Source organism: Coregonus clupeaformis, chromosome 35, assembly GCF_020615455.1.
Source record: "Coregonus clupeaformis isolate EN_2021a chromosome 35, ASM2061545v1, whole genome shotgun sequence".
Taxonomy (NCBI): Eukaryota; Metazoa; Chordata; class Actinopteri; order Salmoniformes; family Salmonidae; genus Coregonus; species Coregonus clupeaformis.
The window spans coordinates 14,441,244-14,463,345 of record NC_059226.1 but is presented as its reverse complement, the minus strand read 5'-3'; the positions used below and the strand labels follow the sequence as shown (position 1 = coordinate 14,463,345).

Here is a 22,102-nt window from a genome sequence, read left to right as displayed (position 1 = left end):
AGTCAATGTGCGGGGGTACAGGTTAGTCGAATTCCTACAGTACTTCAGGTCAGCTTTTACAGCCATAAAAGGGGCCAGACACCAGCAGCTTTCCTTAAAGGGAAGTACCAGCTCTAGGGTATCTTACATCTCTCTTAGTAAGTCTTTAAAGCTGCAATATGTAACTTTTTGGCTGACTGACCAAATTCACATAGAAATGTGTGTTATAGATCTGTCATTCTCATTGAAAGAAAGAACAGATCTACCACTTCTTAGACTATGTGCGCTATTTCTATGCTTCCCTTTCTTACGTTTATTTTTGCGTCTTTTACTTTCGGTTTTGTACACCAGCTTCAAAACGGCTGAAAATACAATATCTTTGGTTATGGAAAAGATATTTCACAGCAGTTTATGATAGATCTCTACACTATACTTGTTTTGTCACATAAACTGAAATTAGGCAAACTATTCTAATTTTATCAACCAGGAAATGGCGGAGCGATTTCTGCATTGTGCATCTTTAAGGAAGTCTCTCTGATTTCTGTCGGATATCTAATTGAATCACTATGATATAGGAAGAAAGAGGGAAGGGGACATACCAATATACTGGCGTAAGAGAGTAAGTCCATTCACCTGGTGACTGAGTAAATAATATTGGAGAAACCGCTAACACTGTAACCGGCAGGTAGCTTAGTGGTTAAGAGCATTGTACCAGTAACCGAAAGGTCGCTGGTTCTAATCCCCAAGCCGACTAGGTGAAAAATCTGTCGATGTGCCCTTGAGCAAGGCACTTAACCCTAATTGCTCCTGTAAGTCGCTCTGGATAAGAGCGTCTGCTAAATGACTAAAATGTCAAATGTAACCCTCTTGTAAGACAAGAGTTGTTGTGTGTCACTTGACTTGAGTCCAACATGGATTTGAGACTGGCTCGTCAGTCATCAGAACTGATATTCTCTAATTAGAGCTTCATTCCAGTCTGAGCCTGGATGGGGACGACACTAATGATCAGCCTATTGATTCAGAGAACAAACTAGCTAACTCCTGGAGCTGTCTGACAGATAGCATAATGAGGAAAGAGTACCCCCAGCCATTCCACTTATTTGATGAATGCCATTACTAGCCCACCTGATCCAATCCACAACTATTCATCAAGCCTTTCATCAGTTGAATCAGGTGTGCTAGATGGTCTGGAATACATCAAATACATGGTGTGGTACATGAGGGTACTTGAAGAGAGATTTGGGAAATGGTTTGTGCAGGACGTATAACACTTCTTCTGTCACTTGGGCCTACAGTACATATGACAATTTAAAACATGGACAGGACACAAACACAAATATATACAAATTATGGCGTGTAGGGGTATAACTGTAATTTCCCTGTACAGTAAGTGACCTTTGTAAGAGAAACAATTGGATTACCACTGTATTGCCTCAGTTCTCTCTATTAAGAACTACTTGGCAGACCCCGGCTTTGATAGACCGGTCAAATTGAATGCAGGCCTTGCACAGTGCACTCACGATTGCATTCCCATCTACTGTAGTAAGGTCCAGATGACTGTGCACATCAACAAAACCCTCTAAACCCCACCCAACCTCACCAAATCCCCCCCCCCCTCCCCCTCCCCACACACACACACAAAACCCATAAGGCTATGCAACAGCAGCTCAACTAAGAAATAACCCGCAAGTGTTGCCTCAGAACCATTGGGTTGCCAAAAGTAGAACTCAGATTAGTGCTTAGGCCGGGGTTACACAAAGCAATCTGCAGACAATTTTTGTTGCAAATTGCAAGTAACATCACTTTTAGGGGCGACTTTGTCCAACACCATAACTAGGGCCAGGAGTTTGTTCCATACCAGGAAACTGGACAGGAGTTTTTCCTGGTCAGGTCATATGGTCTTCTCTGCAGACACGGAACAGCCTTTTCCCAGGGGACCATACACCAGGAACCCAGTCCAGCCTCTTCCTCCTGCTCTGACCAGCAACCAGGAAGCCTTCAGACAGACCCATCCATCCAGGCCACATAATACCATCATAACCCAGCCACAGCCACACAGTACAGGGAGGACACCATTAGGGCTAGTGTCATTTTCCTGACAACATGACCTGACCAGGACAAACTCTTGCCCTTAGATGGCCTATCATATGAAGACAACACTTTGCATTTTCTCTCCCCATATCTTGTCTCAATATCATGGACACTTCTCTTTAAAGGGCAACATTTTGGTAAGTCGTGTATGAACCCACCGTCCAGTGTCTTCCATGGATGGCATGGGCAACTACACAAGGATGTGTGGAGGAGACAAGACATAAATGACAAAACAGCTTATCACATCTGTTAACAATAAGGATGTTGCTGCTATTAACTCTTCTATGAACTCCTTTACAAGCATTTCGCTACACCTGCAAGAACATCTGCTAGATATGTGTATGTGACCAATAACATTTTATTTTATTTGATTTGAAAGACTCCGAGAGTCAGAGGTAACAACTAAAATGACGGTATGAGAGCAATAAAATCAATCACTGACAAGTTCGACCTAAGAAGAAGGATATCGGCATAAATGCAACATTTTGAGGGGGATGGGTGTTAGGGACATGAGCTAACCTCATATTCTATAAAATCATAATGACTTGCATATGGCCCATGCATTGTGTTTACTGGTACAGCCAGACACCATAATTACTGTTAATATGGCTGAGATGTTTTTTCAAAGTACTTAACTTGACACAGTCTCATCACCCACTGAGGCTTTGCTGAAGACAACCCACAACTGAAGAAACACAGCAAAAAATATTTGTTGACTTTGTTCACAATTTTTCAACTTCATATTCATCACCTCCAGCACCAACATATGTGAAAATGGCGCGTTTCTATTTTTTGTGGAAAAAAAGATCAGTGTTTCCAATGACATCATCGGATGAGTAGGCATTGCCTACTAATTGTCTACAAATTGGTTGATGATGTAATTGGAAAAACGAATCTTCCTCTATCTTTTTTACTACAAAACATAGAAACGCGGCATTTTCACATCTGTTGATGTTGGGGTGGAGCTGGAGATTATGAATATAAAGTTGAAACATTTTTAAATGTCCCTTTAACAAAGCTCCTACTTGACTGAAAACTATCCACAGCCCTCCTTTTATGATTAATTTCGAGGAAGATACAGTATGTGCGGTCTAGAATTCAAATGTTTGGCCACATTTTATGTCCGTGTCAAATGGGAGATTCTAAGTCAAATGGTCAGGATTGTGTGGGTAGTGATCACATACATAGGCCTATACTATACACAGTGGTCATGTAGTAGTGCACTGTTTTATAGTTTAGTTAAGTCTTGATGTACAACCACCTGTCTTGAGTCATCGTAACAAGACATCACACAAATAAAATACACATACAGATAGACATATAAAAGACACAGTGTCCTACATGTGTTTCTACCTAGATTTAAGCACACAACAAAATCCTGAGGATGATGTTAAGTAAACTACCTGCCCTTTCCCATTATGTTTTACCTCATACTGGACATACTACACAGAGCTAGAGATGTTCTCTCTTTGGGCTCACTTCACATTTTCCCCACAATGCTGATGTCGGGCCTTTCAATCAAAACAGGATAATGTTATGCCCAGCATCAGATCCCATTGTAATAAAAGAAAACAACCTGTATGTAAGAGCTGCAGGCCTGTTTTATGACATGGCCCGATTGTGAAATATGTGGCAGGCCATCCGCCCTGAGGGAGAGAGGGCCTGGCATTATGAGCCAACTACCAGGCCTGTTGGGGCTACAGCAGAACAGCCTTAGCTAAGCATCTCCTCCTACCATTATTACTGCAAACGGCCAGAGGATAAAGTGGAGGATTACTAAAGCCAAGATCAGGCATCTTCCCAGGGGAATTATGCAAGAGGCAATTGTCTGAGTGCTGGGAGCAATTTTTATATGCAAATGAACAGTAACGGTGTCTGCATTTTAAGTAAATGTTCTTATTTGTGTGATTTAGTAGGCCCATGTTGTGGGCCAGTCTGTGCAGGGTTTTCTAAAAGTGTGAAACAAAGTATGCAAGTGAGTAAAAGAGTGTGTGTGTGTGTGTGTGTGTGTGTGTGTGTGTGTGTGTGTGTGTGTGTGTGTGTGTGTGTGTGTGTGTGTGTGTGTGTGTGTGTCTGTGTGTGTGCGCAGGTGTGGCACGCTCACTTCAACTCTCTCCTTGACCACACTCTGGCCACTCAAACACAGGTCAAATAAATCAATGAACATTTAACATGTCAGTGATGTCACCACAAGGGCACCTGGTTCGTACCAGCCCTTTGATTCCACAGAAACAGCAAAGAAATTGATATTTAAAAAAAGACATGACACATCGCCTTGTCCACTCTCAGGTCTCAGTGGAACTTTGTGGGCCATTCAAAGTGATTGGTGGGTTGTGGGGGACAGGGGACCAACTCCCAGGAAGCCTATACTTCCTGGTCCTTAACTAGGTTAAATATGACAAGGTTAAGACAATGTAATAATTCCATGCGGCAGCCTTAGAAAATAAACAAATTCATTGGACCACCGCCATTAATATTTACTAGCGCTGTTGCTAACAAGCAACGCTGGTCCCATTTTTGCAAACAGTTATGGGATATTAGAATCCCGTTCTCTAACCTTTGTCATCTTCAACCTGCTCTCCAGCTCTGGAGGGACTCTCCACTTAAATGCCCAGCTAAATCAGAGCTGGGAGGACTGGGAGAGCTGGTTAATGGGTCCGAGGGAAGAAATTAAATCAGGTGATTCAATACTGGACTATTGGAGGATGAGGTGACACACCTGGGGAGTAGCCACCCATGACCAGGATAGGGCATAGCCCAGCAGAGAGCTATGTGTGTAACGGAGATGGTCCGGTGAAAGATGATCATGTGATCCATGACCTTGCTTGAGGCTGAGATCTGAAGACACCTAGGCTTTAGCTCTGCAGGCTAACATAGTCTTGTAGTGCAACTCCATTACGTTTGGCTAAAAGCCTCTCTGATGTTGATTTGGTGTTCTTCTAGGTCAGAGAAGGCATGCCGATTTTCAGCTTTTGCCCACCAAAGAAAGGTCAGTGTTTTTATTAGGAAGCTCTAATCATTTTCCTCCATAAAGAGGGCCATAAAGAGGCAAAAGGTTCAATGAAATCGTTTTGTGGTCCACTGGGGCATATAAGAGAGGTGGCACCCAAAGGAGATGTATATCAAATACCCTCAATATAACATCTACAAAATATATGATTTACACAAATGTTTGTTCTCTGTGTACTTCAACCAGTTTGTATGTCCCCCAACTACATTATCACCAAGACTGAACAATACTGGCAAACGTGTTGCTTGTTGTTCCTTGCTCTCAAGACAAGTACCATCATGAATGGTCACCCACCTCCATGAGCTGGTTGAGCGTAGCCTACTCTGTCAGACTGTGAGTCATGATTATTGTGTAGCTGAGACATGGGGATTAATAATTTACTGAACAGAATGAACCTAAGCCACACCTTGCATGGGGAATAAAATATATCCCCATCAGCATGTTTTTGAGATTCCTGTTGCATGTGCATGCTTAGGCCTATGCGTAAAAATGTGTTGAATAAAATTGATTTGAAATGTTTATGACGGTACATGGTTTGTGTTATAAATTGCATGAATGTACAAACCTCCAAATAAATGTTATGTTTATAGTCTGGTAAAACTCCAGTAGACATTTGAGATCCTAATGTGACATTTAGCCTGCATATTACCGTCTTCCAGAGTTTGAAGTGTTTGTTGCTGAACTTGAATCACGGAAAAGCGACAGCCTACATTGTAAAGGGGTTGCCAGGAATGTGACAGGCAGCTCAGTGGCAAGTAAAATTCTGTATTTCATATTACAGTACACCTACTGTAATATAAATACGGTATCAAAGAAAGTACTGTGTAATGACACAGTACAATGGCATAAAATTGACTGTACTATACTATAAAAAAAATTACATGCTACCGTAATCACAGTATTTTACTATAATTACAAGGGATAGGTGCAAGCTATGTAACTGCATAATGTATGGTGCTATATTCTGTGTGGTGGAATTACAGTACCATTCGAAATAAACCAATTATTTCTCCGCCCACAACATTTTCCCACAACGCACCATCATTTACAGTATGCTGCTTTTACTGTTGATAATACCCCAAATTACCCTATAATTTACAGTTTTCCATTACAGTACTCAAAGGAAGTTTGACATCCACAGGTGCAATGCCATATTATTTCCCCCTATCTCGCCTGTGCACATTCTAGAAAAGCAAAATTGATAAATCGAACATTTGACAACACTTACAGGTATCTTTTCTCTCCCACCATCTGTTTGTGAAGTGCCACCGAGAACCCAAAGAGACTTCCCGGGGTCTTTCCTTCCTTGACAACAGGGAACCGCACGTCCAGGTTGAACCCTTGAAGAATATGTACTGTGCACAACAGGACAAGCAACAGGAGGTAGTAGGTATTCGTAGAGAACCGGAGTAGTTGAAAGATAGCCATGTGGAATTCCTTATTATATTTTCTTCTCAAACATCCGTTGTTCAAATGCAGAATTTGTTGTATTCTTTTTCAAATGACTTTCGAATCTTTCCCACAAGTCAAATAACCGTGCACCCCTCAACGAACTCGCATAATTACCGCTGCCCTACCGCCCTCTCTCTCTACGCTCCGCTCTCTCTCCCTTCTGTCTTCAAATACATACAACCACATACGGCCGATAGAACCTCAAACGTGCTCACTTGTACACATTAGTCATTCTTCCGGGGTGTACTGCGGTCATCATAAATTAAATCATTGGGAGGTTATACCGAGATTAAATTGAGCGCGCGCGGGCACCTTGTCTGCACGACAGCTCAGCCTGGTCTCATACACTAGACATTACATAGTAAACTTAAATCACTCAAATAATTATTTACATTTACGTCATTTAGCAGACGCTCTTATCCAGAGGGATTTACAAATTGCTGCATTCAATTTATGATAGCCAGTGGGACAAACACTTATTTTATTTTTTTGGGTTAATTTTTTTTTTTTATGGGGGGGTGATATGTTATATTTGGTATGGTTACATAAGACAGAATTCATAACATATCATACATTTTGCAAATTCATAACATATTGTACGAATTGCAATTCGTAACATATCATACGAAATGGATGATGGACATCCACAAATTAATACATACCATACGAAATGTAACATATCATTCCAAGTGGTATATCTCAGATTTACATTTACTATGTTACGTCTACCCCTGAGTCCAGGTTGGACAGCTCCAGACTACCAATACAGCAATTGCAATCATGCATTGTTAGAATCCTTGCCAGACAGCAAAGAGTAGCCTATTCTAGACAGTGTATTCTCCAAATAGTATGGGAGTTTAAAATATGGCTGAAGACAAATTGCTAAATAAAAAAGTAAACATGCACTTTGACCATGCCCTCTCTCTTCTTGAATACAGCTAATTTGCAGTTGGATACATGGATTGTATGATAACTTTTGAATGATACTGAAAAACCGTGTTATATCAACACGCACTGTCCTCACTGTCTGTAGTAGTTGAAAGGTTTATGAGTAGAGTCCTATGATATCATTAAAGAATACTCCCTATATGACTTAATTAAGTTGATTTTTCTTAGAAGTATGCCATGTAATTCCACATAATAATACTTGTAGTAGACAGTGTATGCCCCCAAGACACATCTCTCTCTGTGAGGTTTCCCGTAGGAATGCATTTGATGATGATGTCTGACTGAGTAACAGGTTCAGAATGAGTTTCAGAATCACAAAGCCAGATAATCATCATCCTTCCTCTTGTTTTTACCTTCAATCATTCACATTATCCCTCACTTCCTCTCCTCTCTATCCCTTCTATTTCTCAACCATTGTAGAAGTCTCCCACAGCCTTGTTCTGAGCTGGCCTTCTTCTGAGCAGGCATACCAGGCAGCAGCTGCTGTGACAGTTATTGAAAATATAAAATACTACTTGAGTAAAATTCTAAAAGTATCTGGTTTAAAATGTACTTACTGTAATTACAGCGGTGGAAAAAATATTACATTGTCATTCTTGAGTAAAAGTAAAAAGTAAATGCTATACATCAAATTCCTTATATTAAGCAAACCAGACGCCACAAATTTCTATTTTTTTTTTACACCCCGATAAGTAGACTTTAGCCTACTGGAGATGATTCGGGAAGGAGAGGTTAAAGGGGCGGTAGGACTGCTGACAGCAGGGTGTGTAAGGTCACAATACCACGTCGCAACACACATTTACACAGACGGCTCCAAGGACCCGGTGACAGGACACATCTCAGCAACCTTCTCTAGACATACAGTTCACCCAGAAAAAAAAAAGAACAGGATTCTACACCAAGCCATAACAGTCAACGTTCCTTGGGTCCCAGCTCACGTGGGGGTGCCTGGGAACGAGATGGCAGATGAAGGAGCCCTACATGAAAACACCAACATCATAGTTCCAATGTCAAAATCTGAAATGAAGTCACTCATCAGAATGAAAATAATAGACAAATGGCAAAAAGAATGGACAGAAGGGGGAAAGGGGAGGAATATATACTCCATCCACCCACTGGTTTCAATCAGGAATAACCACAAAGGACTCTCAAGACGATCAGAAACCATAATCACCCATCTGCGAATAGGACACAATGGCCTCAATCACTCTCTCCAAAATATAGGAAAACACAACACAGGTTCATGTCCCAACTGTCTTGCAGCAGAAACTACAGATACATCCTCCTTCAATGTCAAACCTATGAACATCAAAGGCAAATGCTCAGAAGAGCGATCACAATCCCTGAGAATAAGCTTCACCCTTTCCAACTTACTCAAAAGCTGTCCAGAAAAAACTGTAATTCACTTAGCAATAAATTCCTTCCTCCATTCATGTAGACTTGAGAGCAGAATCTAGAACACCTCCATAGCATCATCACACCCCAGCCCAGTAGGTGGCGGTAATGTACCTAATACTGGTATGCATACTGCCATAAAACCCCAATGAAGAAGAAGAAGTAGGCGCTAATCAAGATTAAACTCAAACAATGTCCAGCCCTGTGATCATAAAAAAAAACATCCTCCTCTCTGTACCAACTCACTTCCCTTCTACGTTACATATCAGTGGCACCAGACTCAAACAAAATCATGAGTTGAGGAAGGAGTTTCTTTAAATGAAATCCCAACCAAACCCTTCTTATCCAAGTACTGTAGTAGGCCTATGTAATGAAACTCTATCCTCTGTCCTCTACTGCAGTGATTGTTCCTATTACATCCGGGTGCTCTTATCAGTTCCTCCCACACTCTCCTTCCCAACCAGGGGCCCTAATAGGGGACGGACAGGAAACAGGAAGTGTAGACAGTGCCATGTTGTGCATTGGGCTATGTCCCAAATGGCACCGTATACCATACATAATGCACAAAAGTAGTGCACTACATAGGGAATAGGGTGCTATTTGGGATGCATCCAGGGTGTCATGCTTATAATCAATGGGGCATTTTCCCAAAAGGGCAACAAAGATCTTATTCCGTACATTATTACCAGAATTTGCAACTTGGCAGTTGTAAGCTTAGCCTTTCACTACTGCAGACAGAGGGAAGTGTTGTGGTTGCCGAATAATTCCCCATACATCAGTCCTGAGTCAGCGCCAATTCTTCTTTGGAACTTGAAATGGTTTGAACTTTAAAGTACATAATGAAAGAGGGTGATGATCACTGCTCTTTGGTTTCAGTTCAATTCAAATCCGGTAATTTATTGATCCAATTAAAAATAGTTATTCTAATGATGCAACATCATCAGGTTATAACCATTATGACTGTCTCTAAGTAGAGGACAATGTCTCAACCTGCCTCTTTCTTTAATGCCCACAAAAATGCAGTTGACAAACTGTGGCCTCATGTTCTTTCATGTTTCAACGCTTACAATAGGCAATCACATGTACCTCACAACCAAATCACCCCTTGTTATATTCCAACAATGTTTGCTTACTTACACCCCTTATCTTTTCTAGGACGCGCTTGTACGATTTATAATGGAGGATTGCCCGCTTGATCAAAGCAACAGCTTGTTTGGACAGGTGGAGATATCACACTTACCCTGTCAGACGTCATACAGTCAAGGTAACACATGGACGACTTGTGCTCAATACACTCCAAACACACCCTGGCAGGGTGAGTTTGAATAGACGGAACTTGACACTGTCATAGAGGAGGTGCATTTATGTGGAACCCCCTGATATCCTTAGATATTATTAAGCAATAAGGCTTGAGGGAGTATGGTATATGGACAATATACCACGGCTAAGGGCTGTTCTTACGCACGATGCAACGCGGAGTGCCTGGATACAGCCGTTAGCTGTGGTATAATGGCCATATATCACAAACTCTGAGGTGCTTTATTGCTATTATAAATAGGTTACCAACATACATTTTAAGTCTGAAGTTTACATACACCTTAGCCAAATTCATTTAAACTCAGTTTATCACAATTCCTGACATTTAATCCTAGTATAAATTCCCTCTTAGGTCAGTTAGGATCACCACTTTATTTTAAGAATGAGAAATGTCAGAATAATAGTAGAGAGAATTATTTATTTCAGCTTTTATTTCTTTCATCACATTCCCAGTGGGTCAGAAGTTTACATACACTCAATGAGTATTTGGTAGCATTGCCTTTAAATTGTTTAAATTGGGTCAAACGTTTCGGGTAGCCTTCCACAAGCTTCCCACAATAAGTTGGGTGAATTTTGGCCCATTCCTCCTGACAGAGCTGGTGTAACAGAGTCAGGTTTGTAGGCCTCCTTGCTCGCACACACTTTTTCAGTTCTGCCCACAAATGTAATATAGGATTGAGGTCAGGGCTTTGTGATGGCCACTCCAATACCTTGACTTTGTTGTCCTTAAGCCATTTTGCCACAACTTTGGAAGTATGCTTGGGGTCATTGCCCATTTGGAAGACTCATTTGTGACCAAGCTTTAACTTCCTGACTGATGTCTTGAGATGTTGCTTTAATATATCCACATAATTTTCCTTCCTCATGATGCCATATTTTTTGTGAAGTGCACCAGTCCCTCCTGCAGCAAAGTACCCCCACAGCATGATGCTGCCACCCCCGTACTTCACGGTTGGGATGGTGTTCTTTGGCTTGCAAGCGACCCCCTTTTTCCTCCAAACATAACAATGGTAATTATGGCCAAACAGTTCTATTTTTGTTTCATCAGACCAGAGGACATTTCTCCAAAAAGTACAATCTTTGTCCCCATGTGCAGTTGCAAACCGTAGTCTGGCTTTTTTATGGCAGTTTTGGAGCAGTGGCTTCTTCCTTGCTGAGCGGCCTTTCAGGTTATGTCGATATAGGACTCGTTTTACTGTGGATATAGATACTGTTGTACCTGTTTCATCCAGCATCTTCACAAGGTCCTTTGCTGTTGTTCTGGGATTGATTTGCACTTTTCGCACCAAAGTACAGAACACGTCTCCTTCCTGAGTGGTATGACGGCTGTGTGGTTCCATGGTGTTTATACTTGCGTACTACTGTTTGTACAGATGAACATGGTACCTTCAGTTGTTTGGAAATTGCTCCCAAGGATGAACCAGACTTGTGGAGGTCTACAATATATGTTTTCTAAGGTCTTGGCTGATTTCTTTTGATTTTCCCATGATGTCAAGAGAAGAGGCACTGAGTTTGAAGGTAGGCCTTGAAATACATCCACACCTCCAATTTATTTTACCTTTATTTAACTAGGCAAGTCAGTTAAGAACAAATTCTTATTTACAATGACGGCCTACACCGGCCAAAACCGAACGACACTGGGCCAATTGTGCACTGCCCTAAGGGACTCCCAATCACGGCCGGTTGGGATACAGCCTGGAATTGAATCAGGGGGTCTGTAGTGACGCCTCAAGCACTAAGATGCAGTGCCTTAGACCGCTGCACCAATTGGGATCACAATTGACTCCAATTATGTCAATTAGCCTATCAGAAGCTTCTAAAGCCATGACATCATTTTCTGGAATTTTCCAAGCTGTTTAAAGGCACAGTCAACTTAGTGTATGTAAACTTCTGACCCACTGGAAATGTGATACAGTGAATTATAAGTGAAATAATCTGTCTGTAAACAATTGTTGGAAAAATTACTTGTGTCATGCACAAAGTAAATGTCCTAACCGACTTGCCAAAACTATAGTTTGTTAACAAGAAATTTGTGGAGTGGTTGAAAAACGAGTTTTAATGATTCCAACCAAAGTGTATGTAAACTTCCGACTTCAACTGTAATTAGAACAGTAAACAAGTAGTTTTGCTATACCACAGCTTTCAGCAAATCAGTATCCAGGAGCCAAACTACCCGGTTTATAATACAGATAATACAACGGGTGGGTCTAATCCTGAATGCTGATTGGTTAAAACTGTGTTCCAGCCAGGGTCTATTCCACAAGTTAAAACCAGCTAAACCTATGAAGTTAAAATGCCTATTTACTCTGTTCCATCTGACTGCACAATTCACTGTCTCATCAGCCCAGCCAGGCAATTTATAAACTTGATCTCCACTATAAAAAGCATCTAGACATTATCTCACATTTCTTTCAACAGCAAAGATTTGTATAAACCCTGATGTCTGTCTCTCCGACATTTGCAACATGGTTTCAATATTAAAATTAGATCTCCAGTTGTCCCATACTAATGAAAGTGTCGGGAGTCTGGACGAGACACACAGGCAGGCAGCGTTTCTCAGCCAGTCGAAATCATGAATCAGCTGGCATCATTTTTATGGATATATACAAAGACATGTCAATTGAAAAAAGGTAAAACGAAATGAAGTGCAACTAGTTTGCAGTCTTTCCAGCTTCAGTTTGAAGTGATTGTGTTAGCTGTGTAGTTGGCTACCTCCTCTGAACAACAGTGTCCTTACGAGTGAGCACATTTTCTAAGCAAGGTCAAATCGTGCTCATTAGCTCATTGTTATGGATGTGTCCAAATAAATGTCACTAGAAAACAGCTTAAACAACTGCAAATGCAGATACTGTTGTTATTCTGGCTGCACTGTTGACGTGACTGTAAGTTAGCCGTAGTTGGCTAGCTATCAAGCAAGGGACAAGAACGTTGCCAGCCAGTATGGCAATGTAACATTTAGAACGAACGACTGGGTCGTGTCTCTATCCATAGATACAGAACAAAAAGACTAAACGACTGGGTCTCGTCTCTGGCAACCGAACCGATCAAAGGAACGTCCAGCCGGCTTGGGTAGCCACCCTAGATATGTGTCGGAACTATATATTGTGGAAGGAGGAAATAGTATGAATAAATTAATTAAAATAACGTTTTATATGAAAATATGTCAATCATTATTTGAATATGTTGGTAACCCGTTGTATAAAAGTGATAATAGGTGATATGCACAGGCGAGCATGACGTATTTCCGGTTAAATCTCAGGATGGATGTAAACTTCCGGTTATGGTAGAATGCTGTGCTACCGTATGCTAGCATTGAATGCTTGTCGTCAAAAACATCCGAAACGGTAAATTTTTGTCGTTGTTGTTGTTTATCTTAATGTTTATATTCATGTTTTTACTTGTAATACTTTGTCTTGACTTATAACACGATGACGTGTAAACGTACGAAAGTGTCCTTTCAAAAACGTGATGACAGCTCTTCCAGCCATCACTGCTGTGTGCCGCAATGTTGCATGTGTGATGTGTGTTGTTGTAAGCTACTGGAAACCTTGAATTTCCCTCGGGATGAGTAAAGTATCTATCTAAAACTATCTAGATCTAGGCTATCTACTAGCACATTAATTGTATTTTAAAATACTGAGAAGAGCAGTAAGCAAAAGGACTGACGTGTGCGTGGTCCAGTTTCTGACCTTAGTGCCAAATGTTCTAAGATGTTGTATAACTGTCAATAAGGATGCTAACATGCTTGCAATTTAATGTTGTGTATGGACACTTAACATATAGAAATGTAACATGTATGTCCCGCAGGTTTGCAAGTCATGCCCACCTGATGGCCTTTTGGAAGCAGATAGAGCCAGCCACCTGCAAGATCATCCTCATTGATGACAACACTGTCAGGTGGAGGTGGTGGGTGTTGATATGACAGGATACTGCCAGTTTGTACCTTGCCAAAAATGGAGTCCACGAGTGGTTTGTCAGATGTGATGTTCAATCTGCAGAAAAGGGGAAGAGAGTCTGGTTCCATGTCAGCATAGGCAGGTAGTGGGTTGAGGGTTGATGGGTCTGGTAGCTCACCGCTGTAGCCCCTGTAAAGTGTAGATCTGGAATAACAATATCAGGAAAAGTCAAGGGTTCAATAGGAAATACACCAGAATCTAACAGCGATTAATAACATTTATTTCGCAATACATTGTAGTCTGCCTATTTAATTGGACTATGCATTCCTAATTCCGCTTGCCGGAGTAGCATCTGGTTTGGGCTTCACTACAACCATGGAATCCACAGGTCCTGGCTTCACTCCCTATTTATTTATGAGATGGTATTAGGAGAGATGCTAGTATGCATGTGACACAACTGTCTGGTATTGAAATGATACAAACCATTGTTCGTGGTTTATGCCACTTCTGCTCTGTTTCAGTGCACGAAAGTATAGGAGGGACGACAGACATGCCACATTCAGAGTAATGGGCAGTCTGATATAGTAATGCAACCAAATTATTGCATATCCCACACCCAGCCACACAGGAACAGTAGCTGGCTGTGAATCACGCAATGTCATCTGAAATACACAGAAGCATAATTTAATGGGTTTTGAAAGACGAGGGTCTACAGCAGCAGGAGTAGGAGCAAAACTTGTTCTTTCTACTTTTTACTGGTGTAAGCAACTTATCTACTGTCTCGTGTCACTTTTGTGCTTTCTGCATCACTTTCCTACTGTCTTGCACCACTTGGCTATACTGTCTCCCACCACTTACCTATTGTCTTGTGCCATTTACCTACCTTCAAACAGTATTGGCAGAGCAGTAGGTGAGTGGTGCAACATTGTAGCCTAGTACCAATAACAACAGTAGAGTGAAGGTTTTGCTCCTAATTCCTCTTGAAAAGTAGAAACATCAAGTACAAAAGCAAGGAAGTTGGGCCATATGTTTATAAAGAAAGAAGTAAAGATGACAGGAAAGTTTTGAGTAGAACATCAGCAGTTTGAAGAATAGCTGAGTGGAATATGTTACTGTCATTCCAGTCATCAAGTCAGGAAAAAGTAGTAATCTCATTATTGTTTACATTTCAAACCAAACTCCAATTTGTTTACAACAGACCCAACAACAAAGCATGGCAATTCCCACTCAGCTACCCTGGTCTGTATTAGGCTATCACTGTTCAGCTATCGTGAAAACTACTAAAGTTCTAAAGTGTTCTCTTAGCAATGGCAATCAAAGCTGTGGTAACATTAAACGAGTAAAGCGTGTTGAACGGAACCTTGAACAAGTTCAACAGAACTTTGAACGTGTCACTTAATCTAGTCCTACTCTCAGCTGGTGTGGTGGCTTTAGTTTCTTCATTGAGCGGTAGCAGTGGGCTCTCACAGAGATCTCATTTGTAGCCCTGTTTTTACCTGATACTTTCATAAAAGTACAAACACATGAAGTGAGAGGTATATACACATGATTAAACTTTATTTAAAGCATGATTAACCTGAAGCAGGACGGAGTCATGACTTAAAACACCAAAGCAAGGCTTCTAGGTCAGTCTAGCTAGCGTTAGCATATTACCTTCAAAGTTGCAAAGAAAAGAAGAAAGGTAAAATTTGAAGCCTTTATCCAGTTTGCTACGTGGTGTTGTACTGGATGTCCGGACGACCCTCCGTATACCGCACAATTGGCCCAGCGCCGTCCAGGGTAGGGGAGGGAATGGCTGGCAGGGATGTAGCTCAGTTGGTAGAGCATGGCGTTTGCAACGCCAGGGTTGTGGGTACGATTCCCACGGGGGGCCAGTATAAAAAATAATAATGTATGCACTCACTAACTGTAAGTCACTCTGGATAAGAGCGTCTGCTAAATGACTAAAATGTAAATGTAAAAAATGTACAGATACTTTAGGCAACTCCAGCAAACACCTTGTAAACTTCATCTCTGCCATCATAACGGTCTACTGTCACTGTCTAATGTTTTTTTCCGGTAACCGGAAATTCCCAAGCATCCTTACGCCAATGCGGAAGTGATGCGTGCATAGAGCCTATTCCCTCGAAGCCGGTGTTTGGAGGACATATTGGCACGGTTTGCCAGCCCTCGACTTCATCTCGGGTCTAACAACACCCATGCCAATATATCCTACAAACACCGGCTACTCAGGCATTATCATTTAATTATATTCACCTCATGCGTCTTAGTTTACAGTATAGAACACATTCCAGTCATTCTAATGACTAATTCTATGGTTGGAATATACTGTATTTAGTTCAAACCCAGGCATTCCTTAGGCGTTCATTCCGACAATGCTCCCGAATGGCGCAGCGGTCTCAGTGCTAGAGGCGTCACTACAGACCCTGGTTCGATTCCAGGCTGTATCACAATCCGTCAGTGATTGGGAGCCCCATAGGGCGGCGCACAATTGGCCCAGTGTCGTCCGGGTTTGGCCGGGGTAGGCCGTTGTTGTAAATAACAATTTGTTCTTAACTGACTTGCCTAGCTAAATTCAGTCTCCCCCTCAGGAGACAGAAAAAATTTGGCATGGGTCCCCAGATCCTCAAAAGGTTCTGCAGCTGCACCATCGAGAGCATCCTGACCGATTGCATCACCGCCTGGTATGGCAACTGCTCGGCATCCAACCGTAAGGCGCTACAGAGGGTAGTGCATACAGCCCAGTACATCACTGGGGCCAAGCTTCCTGCCATACAGGACCTATATACCAGGCGGTGTCAGAGGAATGGCCAAACATTTGTCAAAGACTCCAGTCACCCAAGTCATAGACTGTACTCTCTGCTACCACACGGCAAGCGGCACCGGAGTGCCTAGTCTAGGTCCAAAAGGCTCCTTAAAAGCTTCTACCCCCTAGCCATAAGACTGCTGAACAATTAAGGAAATGGCCACCCGGACTATTTGCATTGACACCCCCACACTTTGATTTTACGCTGCTACTCGCTGTTTATTATCTATGCATAGTCACTTTACACCTACCTACATGTACAAATTACCTCGACTAACCTGTACCCCCGCACATTGACTCGGTACCCCTGTATATAGCCTCGTTATTATTCTTTCTTTGTGTTACTTTTTAATTTTTTACTTTAGTTTATTTAGTAAATATTTTCTTAACTCTATTTTCTTAAAACTGCATTGTTGGTTAAGGGCTTGTAAGTAAGCATTTCACGGTAAGGTGTACACCTGTTGTATTCGGCGCATGTGTCAAAAACGATTTGATTTGATTTGATTTGATTTGGATGCAGAATTTGGTAATATGGTACTGAATTTCACTTGACAGAATTGTCATGTCATTGGTATTATATTGACACGATCATGGATGAATATCAGGAGGTGTTGATGATGGCAGGAATTAAATGTGGTTCTGTCACGTCTCCTCCCGTTGATACCCTCCGGCGCTCTGATTTGCCGGTCTACTGAGCCACCGGTCTGAGCGCACCACCTCGGCAACACCGGAAGGGAAACCCAACGCACCCTAATCACCTCCAGCGCACCTGCACCTCATCATCTCATCACTACCCCTATTTAGCCCTGGACTGTTCTGTAGGATGTTGTGTGTGATTGTTTTGCTTTGTGTCATGTACTCTATCTTTGTTAATTATTTTTGTCATTGTTTGAGTAAACCTTGACCTTGTTAATTCCTGCGTCTGCGTCCTGCCTCTTCGTATCCTCAATACTTGTCACAGAATCACACACCAAACGAAAATGCATGCAGCAGGAGTTTCCCAGTAACTCGACCAGCACCAGCAGGAGCTTGCCCAGTTGAACGTTGTCATGCAGGAAGTACTCCAAACTCTGCATAATCTGCCCAGCGCTCCGGTTCTACCTCAGGGAGCGGCGAGTGCCTCCAATCCACCTGTCCCCGGGCTATCACCCATTTCTGCGGGAACCCTCGCCCTACCAGAGCGCTTTGACGGTAAACCTACTAAATGTAGAGGCTTCCTGCTCCAGGTTCCACTTTATCTGGCGCGTCAGCCTGGGGCATATCCATCTGACCAAGCCAGGATAGCACTGGTGATTTTGCTTTTTAAGGGGAAGGCGCTGGATTGGGCCACGGCAGTCTGGGAAGGAAAGGAGGGAGTGGCACTACTCTACCCCACCTTCCTCGCTCGGTTCAGGGCGGTGTTTGATCGTCCCACGGAGGGAAAGGACGGGGGTGAGCGTCTCCTCCATCTACAACAGAGAGAGGGCCCCGCCTCCAAGTACGCTCTGAGCTTTCGCAAGGTGGCGGCGTCTTCCAGCTGGAATGAGCGTGCTCTGCGCACGGCCTTCAGGAGAGGCTTACGGGAGGACATAAGGACGGAACTCGCATGTCGGGATGATGAGATGGACCTTGATACCATTATCACCACGTCCATCCATCTTGACGAAATGTTGCGAGAGAGACGGCGTTCCCAGCACCTCCTGGAGCTTCGACGCTCACCCCATCTAAGCTATGGAAGCCGCCCTGATTACGAGTCCTCACCCATGGAAGTGGGCAGCACCCCCTACACCACCACGGCACACAGTTCTCCTGGCGGCTCCCTATTTAGGCGGTATGACTCCCGTCGCCGCTCCGTGAATGTGACGTCATCTCCTATCACAAAACCATTGTTTTTAGTTCCCATAACGGTGACTGGTTATTCCTTATCTTCCATTTCTACAGCCCAACATTCCACGTAAGTACGCAGATTTCTCCGATGTCTTCTCTTCATCTAAGGCTACGTGTCTCCCTCCTCACAGGCCCTGGGACTGCGCCATTGACCTGCTGGAGGGACAACACCCCCCGACGAGTCGCATTTACCCCCTTTCCATGGTGGAGACTGAGGCCATGGAGAAGTATGTGGCGGAGACCCTGACACAGGGGTTCATCAGACGCTCTATCTCTCCTGCCTCCGCCAGCTTCTTCTTCGTGGCCAAAAAAGACGGAGGACTGAGACCATGCATTGACTAGAAGGGGCTGAACGCAGTCACCACCAAGTACCGGTACCCCCTCCCTCTGGTTCCGTCGGCCATTGAGCAGCTACGAGGGGCCGGTACTTTACCAAGTTGGACCTGAGGAGTGCCTACAACCTGATCCGAATCCGGGAAGGAGACAAGTGGAAGACTGCATTCAGCACTACCTCAGGCCACTATGAATACTGCATCGTGCCCTACGGCCTCGCCAACGCACCATCTGTGTTCCAGTCCTTCGTCAATGACGTGTTCCGGGACATGCTGAGTAGACAGGTGGTGGTGTACATTGATGATATCCTGATCTACTCGGCTACGTTCGAGGAGCACGTCAGGGACATCCGAGCTGTCCTACTCCGCCTCCAGGAACACAGCCTGTTGGTGAAAGGGGAGAAATGCGAATTCCACCAACAGGCCATCTCCTTCCTAGGATACAGGATCAGTCCTCAGGGGGTGTTCATGGAAGGAGTGAAGACGGACGCCGTCAGGTCATGGCCAGTTCCCACCAGCATCAAGGGCCTACAGCGCTTCCTGGGCTTCGCCAATTTCTACCGGCGTTTCATCAGGTCCTTCAGCTCCATAGCCGCCCCGCTCACCTCTCTCCTTAAGGGTGGGCCTCAGAAGCTGACCTGGAACCCTGAGGCTGACGATGCCTTCAAGAGGCTGAAGGAGAGGTTCACCACAGATCCCTCTCGTCCTTTCATCCTGGAGGTGGACACATCGGAGGAGGGCGTGGGTGCGGTCCTCTCCCAGCGGCACGATAAGCCAGAGAAAATGTATCCCTGTGCCTTTTTCTCAAAAAAGAGAGGAACTATGGAGTTGGAGACAGGGAGCTGTTGGCGGTGGTTCTCGCTCTGGAGGAATGGAGACACTGGCTGGAGGGCGCAGTCCATCCATTCCGGATTCTTACTGACCACCGGAATTTGGAGCACATACGGGCAGCGAAACGGATGAACACTCGTCAAGCCAGGTGGGCCCAATTTCTTACTCGATTTCAATTAATTCTGTCCTGACGCACTCTCCAGGATGCACCAGACACAAGGAAGGATCTGGGGGGCCCTATCCTGCCCTCGTCTCTCAGTGTTACACCTGTCGTTTGGGATGTGGACGAAGACAGCCGGCTGGTGGTTCAGGAGGACCCGGCGCCTGCCAACGCCCATCCGTTGCGCGTGTATGTACCCACCAGTGTCCGGGACCGCCTGCTGATCTGGGCGCACACCACCCTTACGGCAGGGCACTCCGGTATTACGCGCACCCTGCATTCTCTAGCACAAAAGTACTGGTGGCCCACCTTGGCTTCTGATGTGTCCCGCTATGTCAACTCCTGTTCCGTATGTGCCCAAACGAAGACACCTCGGAATGACCCGGCAGGCAAACTAGTTCCTCTCCCAGTGCCTCAGCGACCTTGGTCACACCTGTCCATAGACTTTGTCACCGACCTTCCACGTTCTGACGGCTTCACCAAAGTCATTGTGGTCGTAGATCGGTTCTCCAAATCATGCCGTTTTTTGCCACTAACTGGTCTTCCTTCTGCTCTCCAGGTCGCTGAGGTCCTGTTCCAACAGGTCTTCCGGCATTATGAACTTCCGGAGGACATCGTCTCGGACCGTGGACCCCAATTCACCTCCCGAGTGTGGAATGCTTTCCCGGAGAATATCGGGGCCACGGCCAGCCTCACTTCCGGGTATAGGCCTCAGTCAAATGGGCAGGTGGAGCGCTCGAACCAGGAGCTGGGGAGGTTTTTTCGTTGCCACTGTCAGGACCGGCAGGGTAAGTGGGCAAGGTTTCTTCCCTGGGCAGAATATGCCCAGAACTCCCTTGTTCACTCCTCCACGGGGCTCACTCCCTTCCAGTGTGTCCTGGGGTACCAGCCGGCCCTGGCCCCTTGGACACCCAGCCAGACCGATGCGCCCGCTTTCGACGAGTGGTTCCACAGGGAAGGACAAGTCTGGGACGCTGCCCATGTCCATCTCCAGAGAGCCATTTGTCAGCAAAAGGACCAAGCAGATCGCCACCGCAGATCGCCCCCTGTATTCCAGCCTGGGGATCGTGTCTGGCTGTCCACAAAAAACCTCCCTCTCCGCCTGCCCTGCAAGAAACTGAGCCCCCAGTTTGTGGTGCCGTTTAAGCTCCTCCGGCAGATAAATGAGATATCGTACCGGCTGCTCCTTCCCCCTCACTACCGTGTCTCACCCACTTTTCATATGTCTCTCCTCAGGCCGGTGGTTCCTGGTCCTCTGGCGGATGCCGTCCCCCGGGGTACGCCTCCTAATCACCTCCAGCGCACCTGCACCTCATTACTACCCCTATTTAGCCCTGGACTGTTCTGTAGGATGTTGTGTGTGATGGTTTGCTTCGTGTCATGTACTTTGTTAATTATCTTTGTCTGCGTCCTGCCTCTTCGTATCCTCAGTACTCATCACAGGTTCATAGTAAGTGTATTAAATGATACTATAAGACCTCTCAATGTTGAATCACCCTTGTAGTAACAAGCCAAAACAATTAGCATGTACTGTAAGTCTTGAGAAAGCACCAAGTTGCACTTTCCGCTCTATAATTGCCACACGATTTCACCCACAGTAGAGGTTGTGGTTAGGTTTCACACCGTGGCTTTCACATAGCAGAAACAACAGGTCTATCTTTCCACCAGAGACTGTCTGTTTCCCACGGTCCCAGCCAGGCAGAGGAGAGGTGGACAGAGTCTGAGCACTCACAGACAGACAACCACTCCATACTGTATACAGAGGGAAACTAGGATGCATCCCAAATGACACCCTATTCCCTACATAGTTTACTACCTTTGACTAGAACCCTATGGGGACTATATAGGGAATAGGGTGCCATTTGGGACGCCGACATAGTCAACTATAGAAGAGCCAGAGCTTTGATTAACAGCCCCAGCAGTCCCAGGAATCAGGATTTGTCCTTGTTGATAATGTAATAAGGATATCGTTGAAAGGACAGGCTGTTTTTCTCTGTTCCCCTCCTCCTCCCACCCAGT

The 22,102-nt window shown here is 44.2% G+C and overlaps 1 protein-coding gene across 2 annotated transcripts in view; it reads right to left on the bottom strand.

Moving 5' to 3' along the window:
* Positions 1-6,813, bottom strand: part of LOC121551727 (integrin alpha-3-like) — a 44,113-nt gene extending 37,300 nt beyond the window's left edge. For both annotated transcript variants that reach the window (XM_045210864.1, XM_045210865.1), the window contains exon 1: positions 6,309-6,813. In XM_045210864.1, the coding sequence (XP_045066799.1) occupies positions 6,309-6,508 (200 nt within the window). In that variant the 5' untranslated portion in view covers positions 6,509-6,813. The remainder of the gene's footprint in view (positions 1-6,308) is intronic.
* Between the last annotated feature and the right edge of the window lie 15,289 nt (positions 6,814-22,102).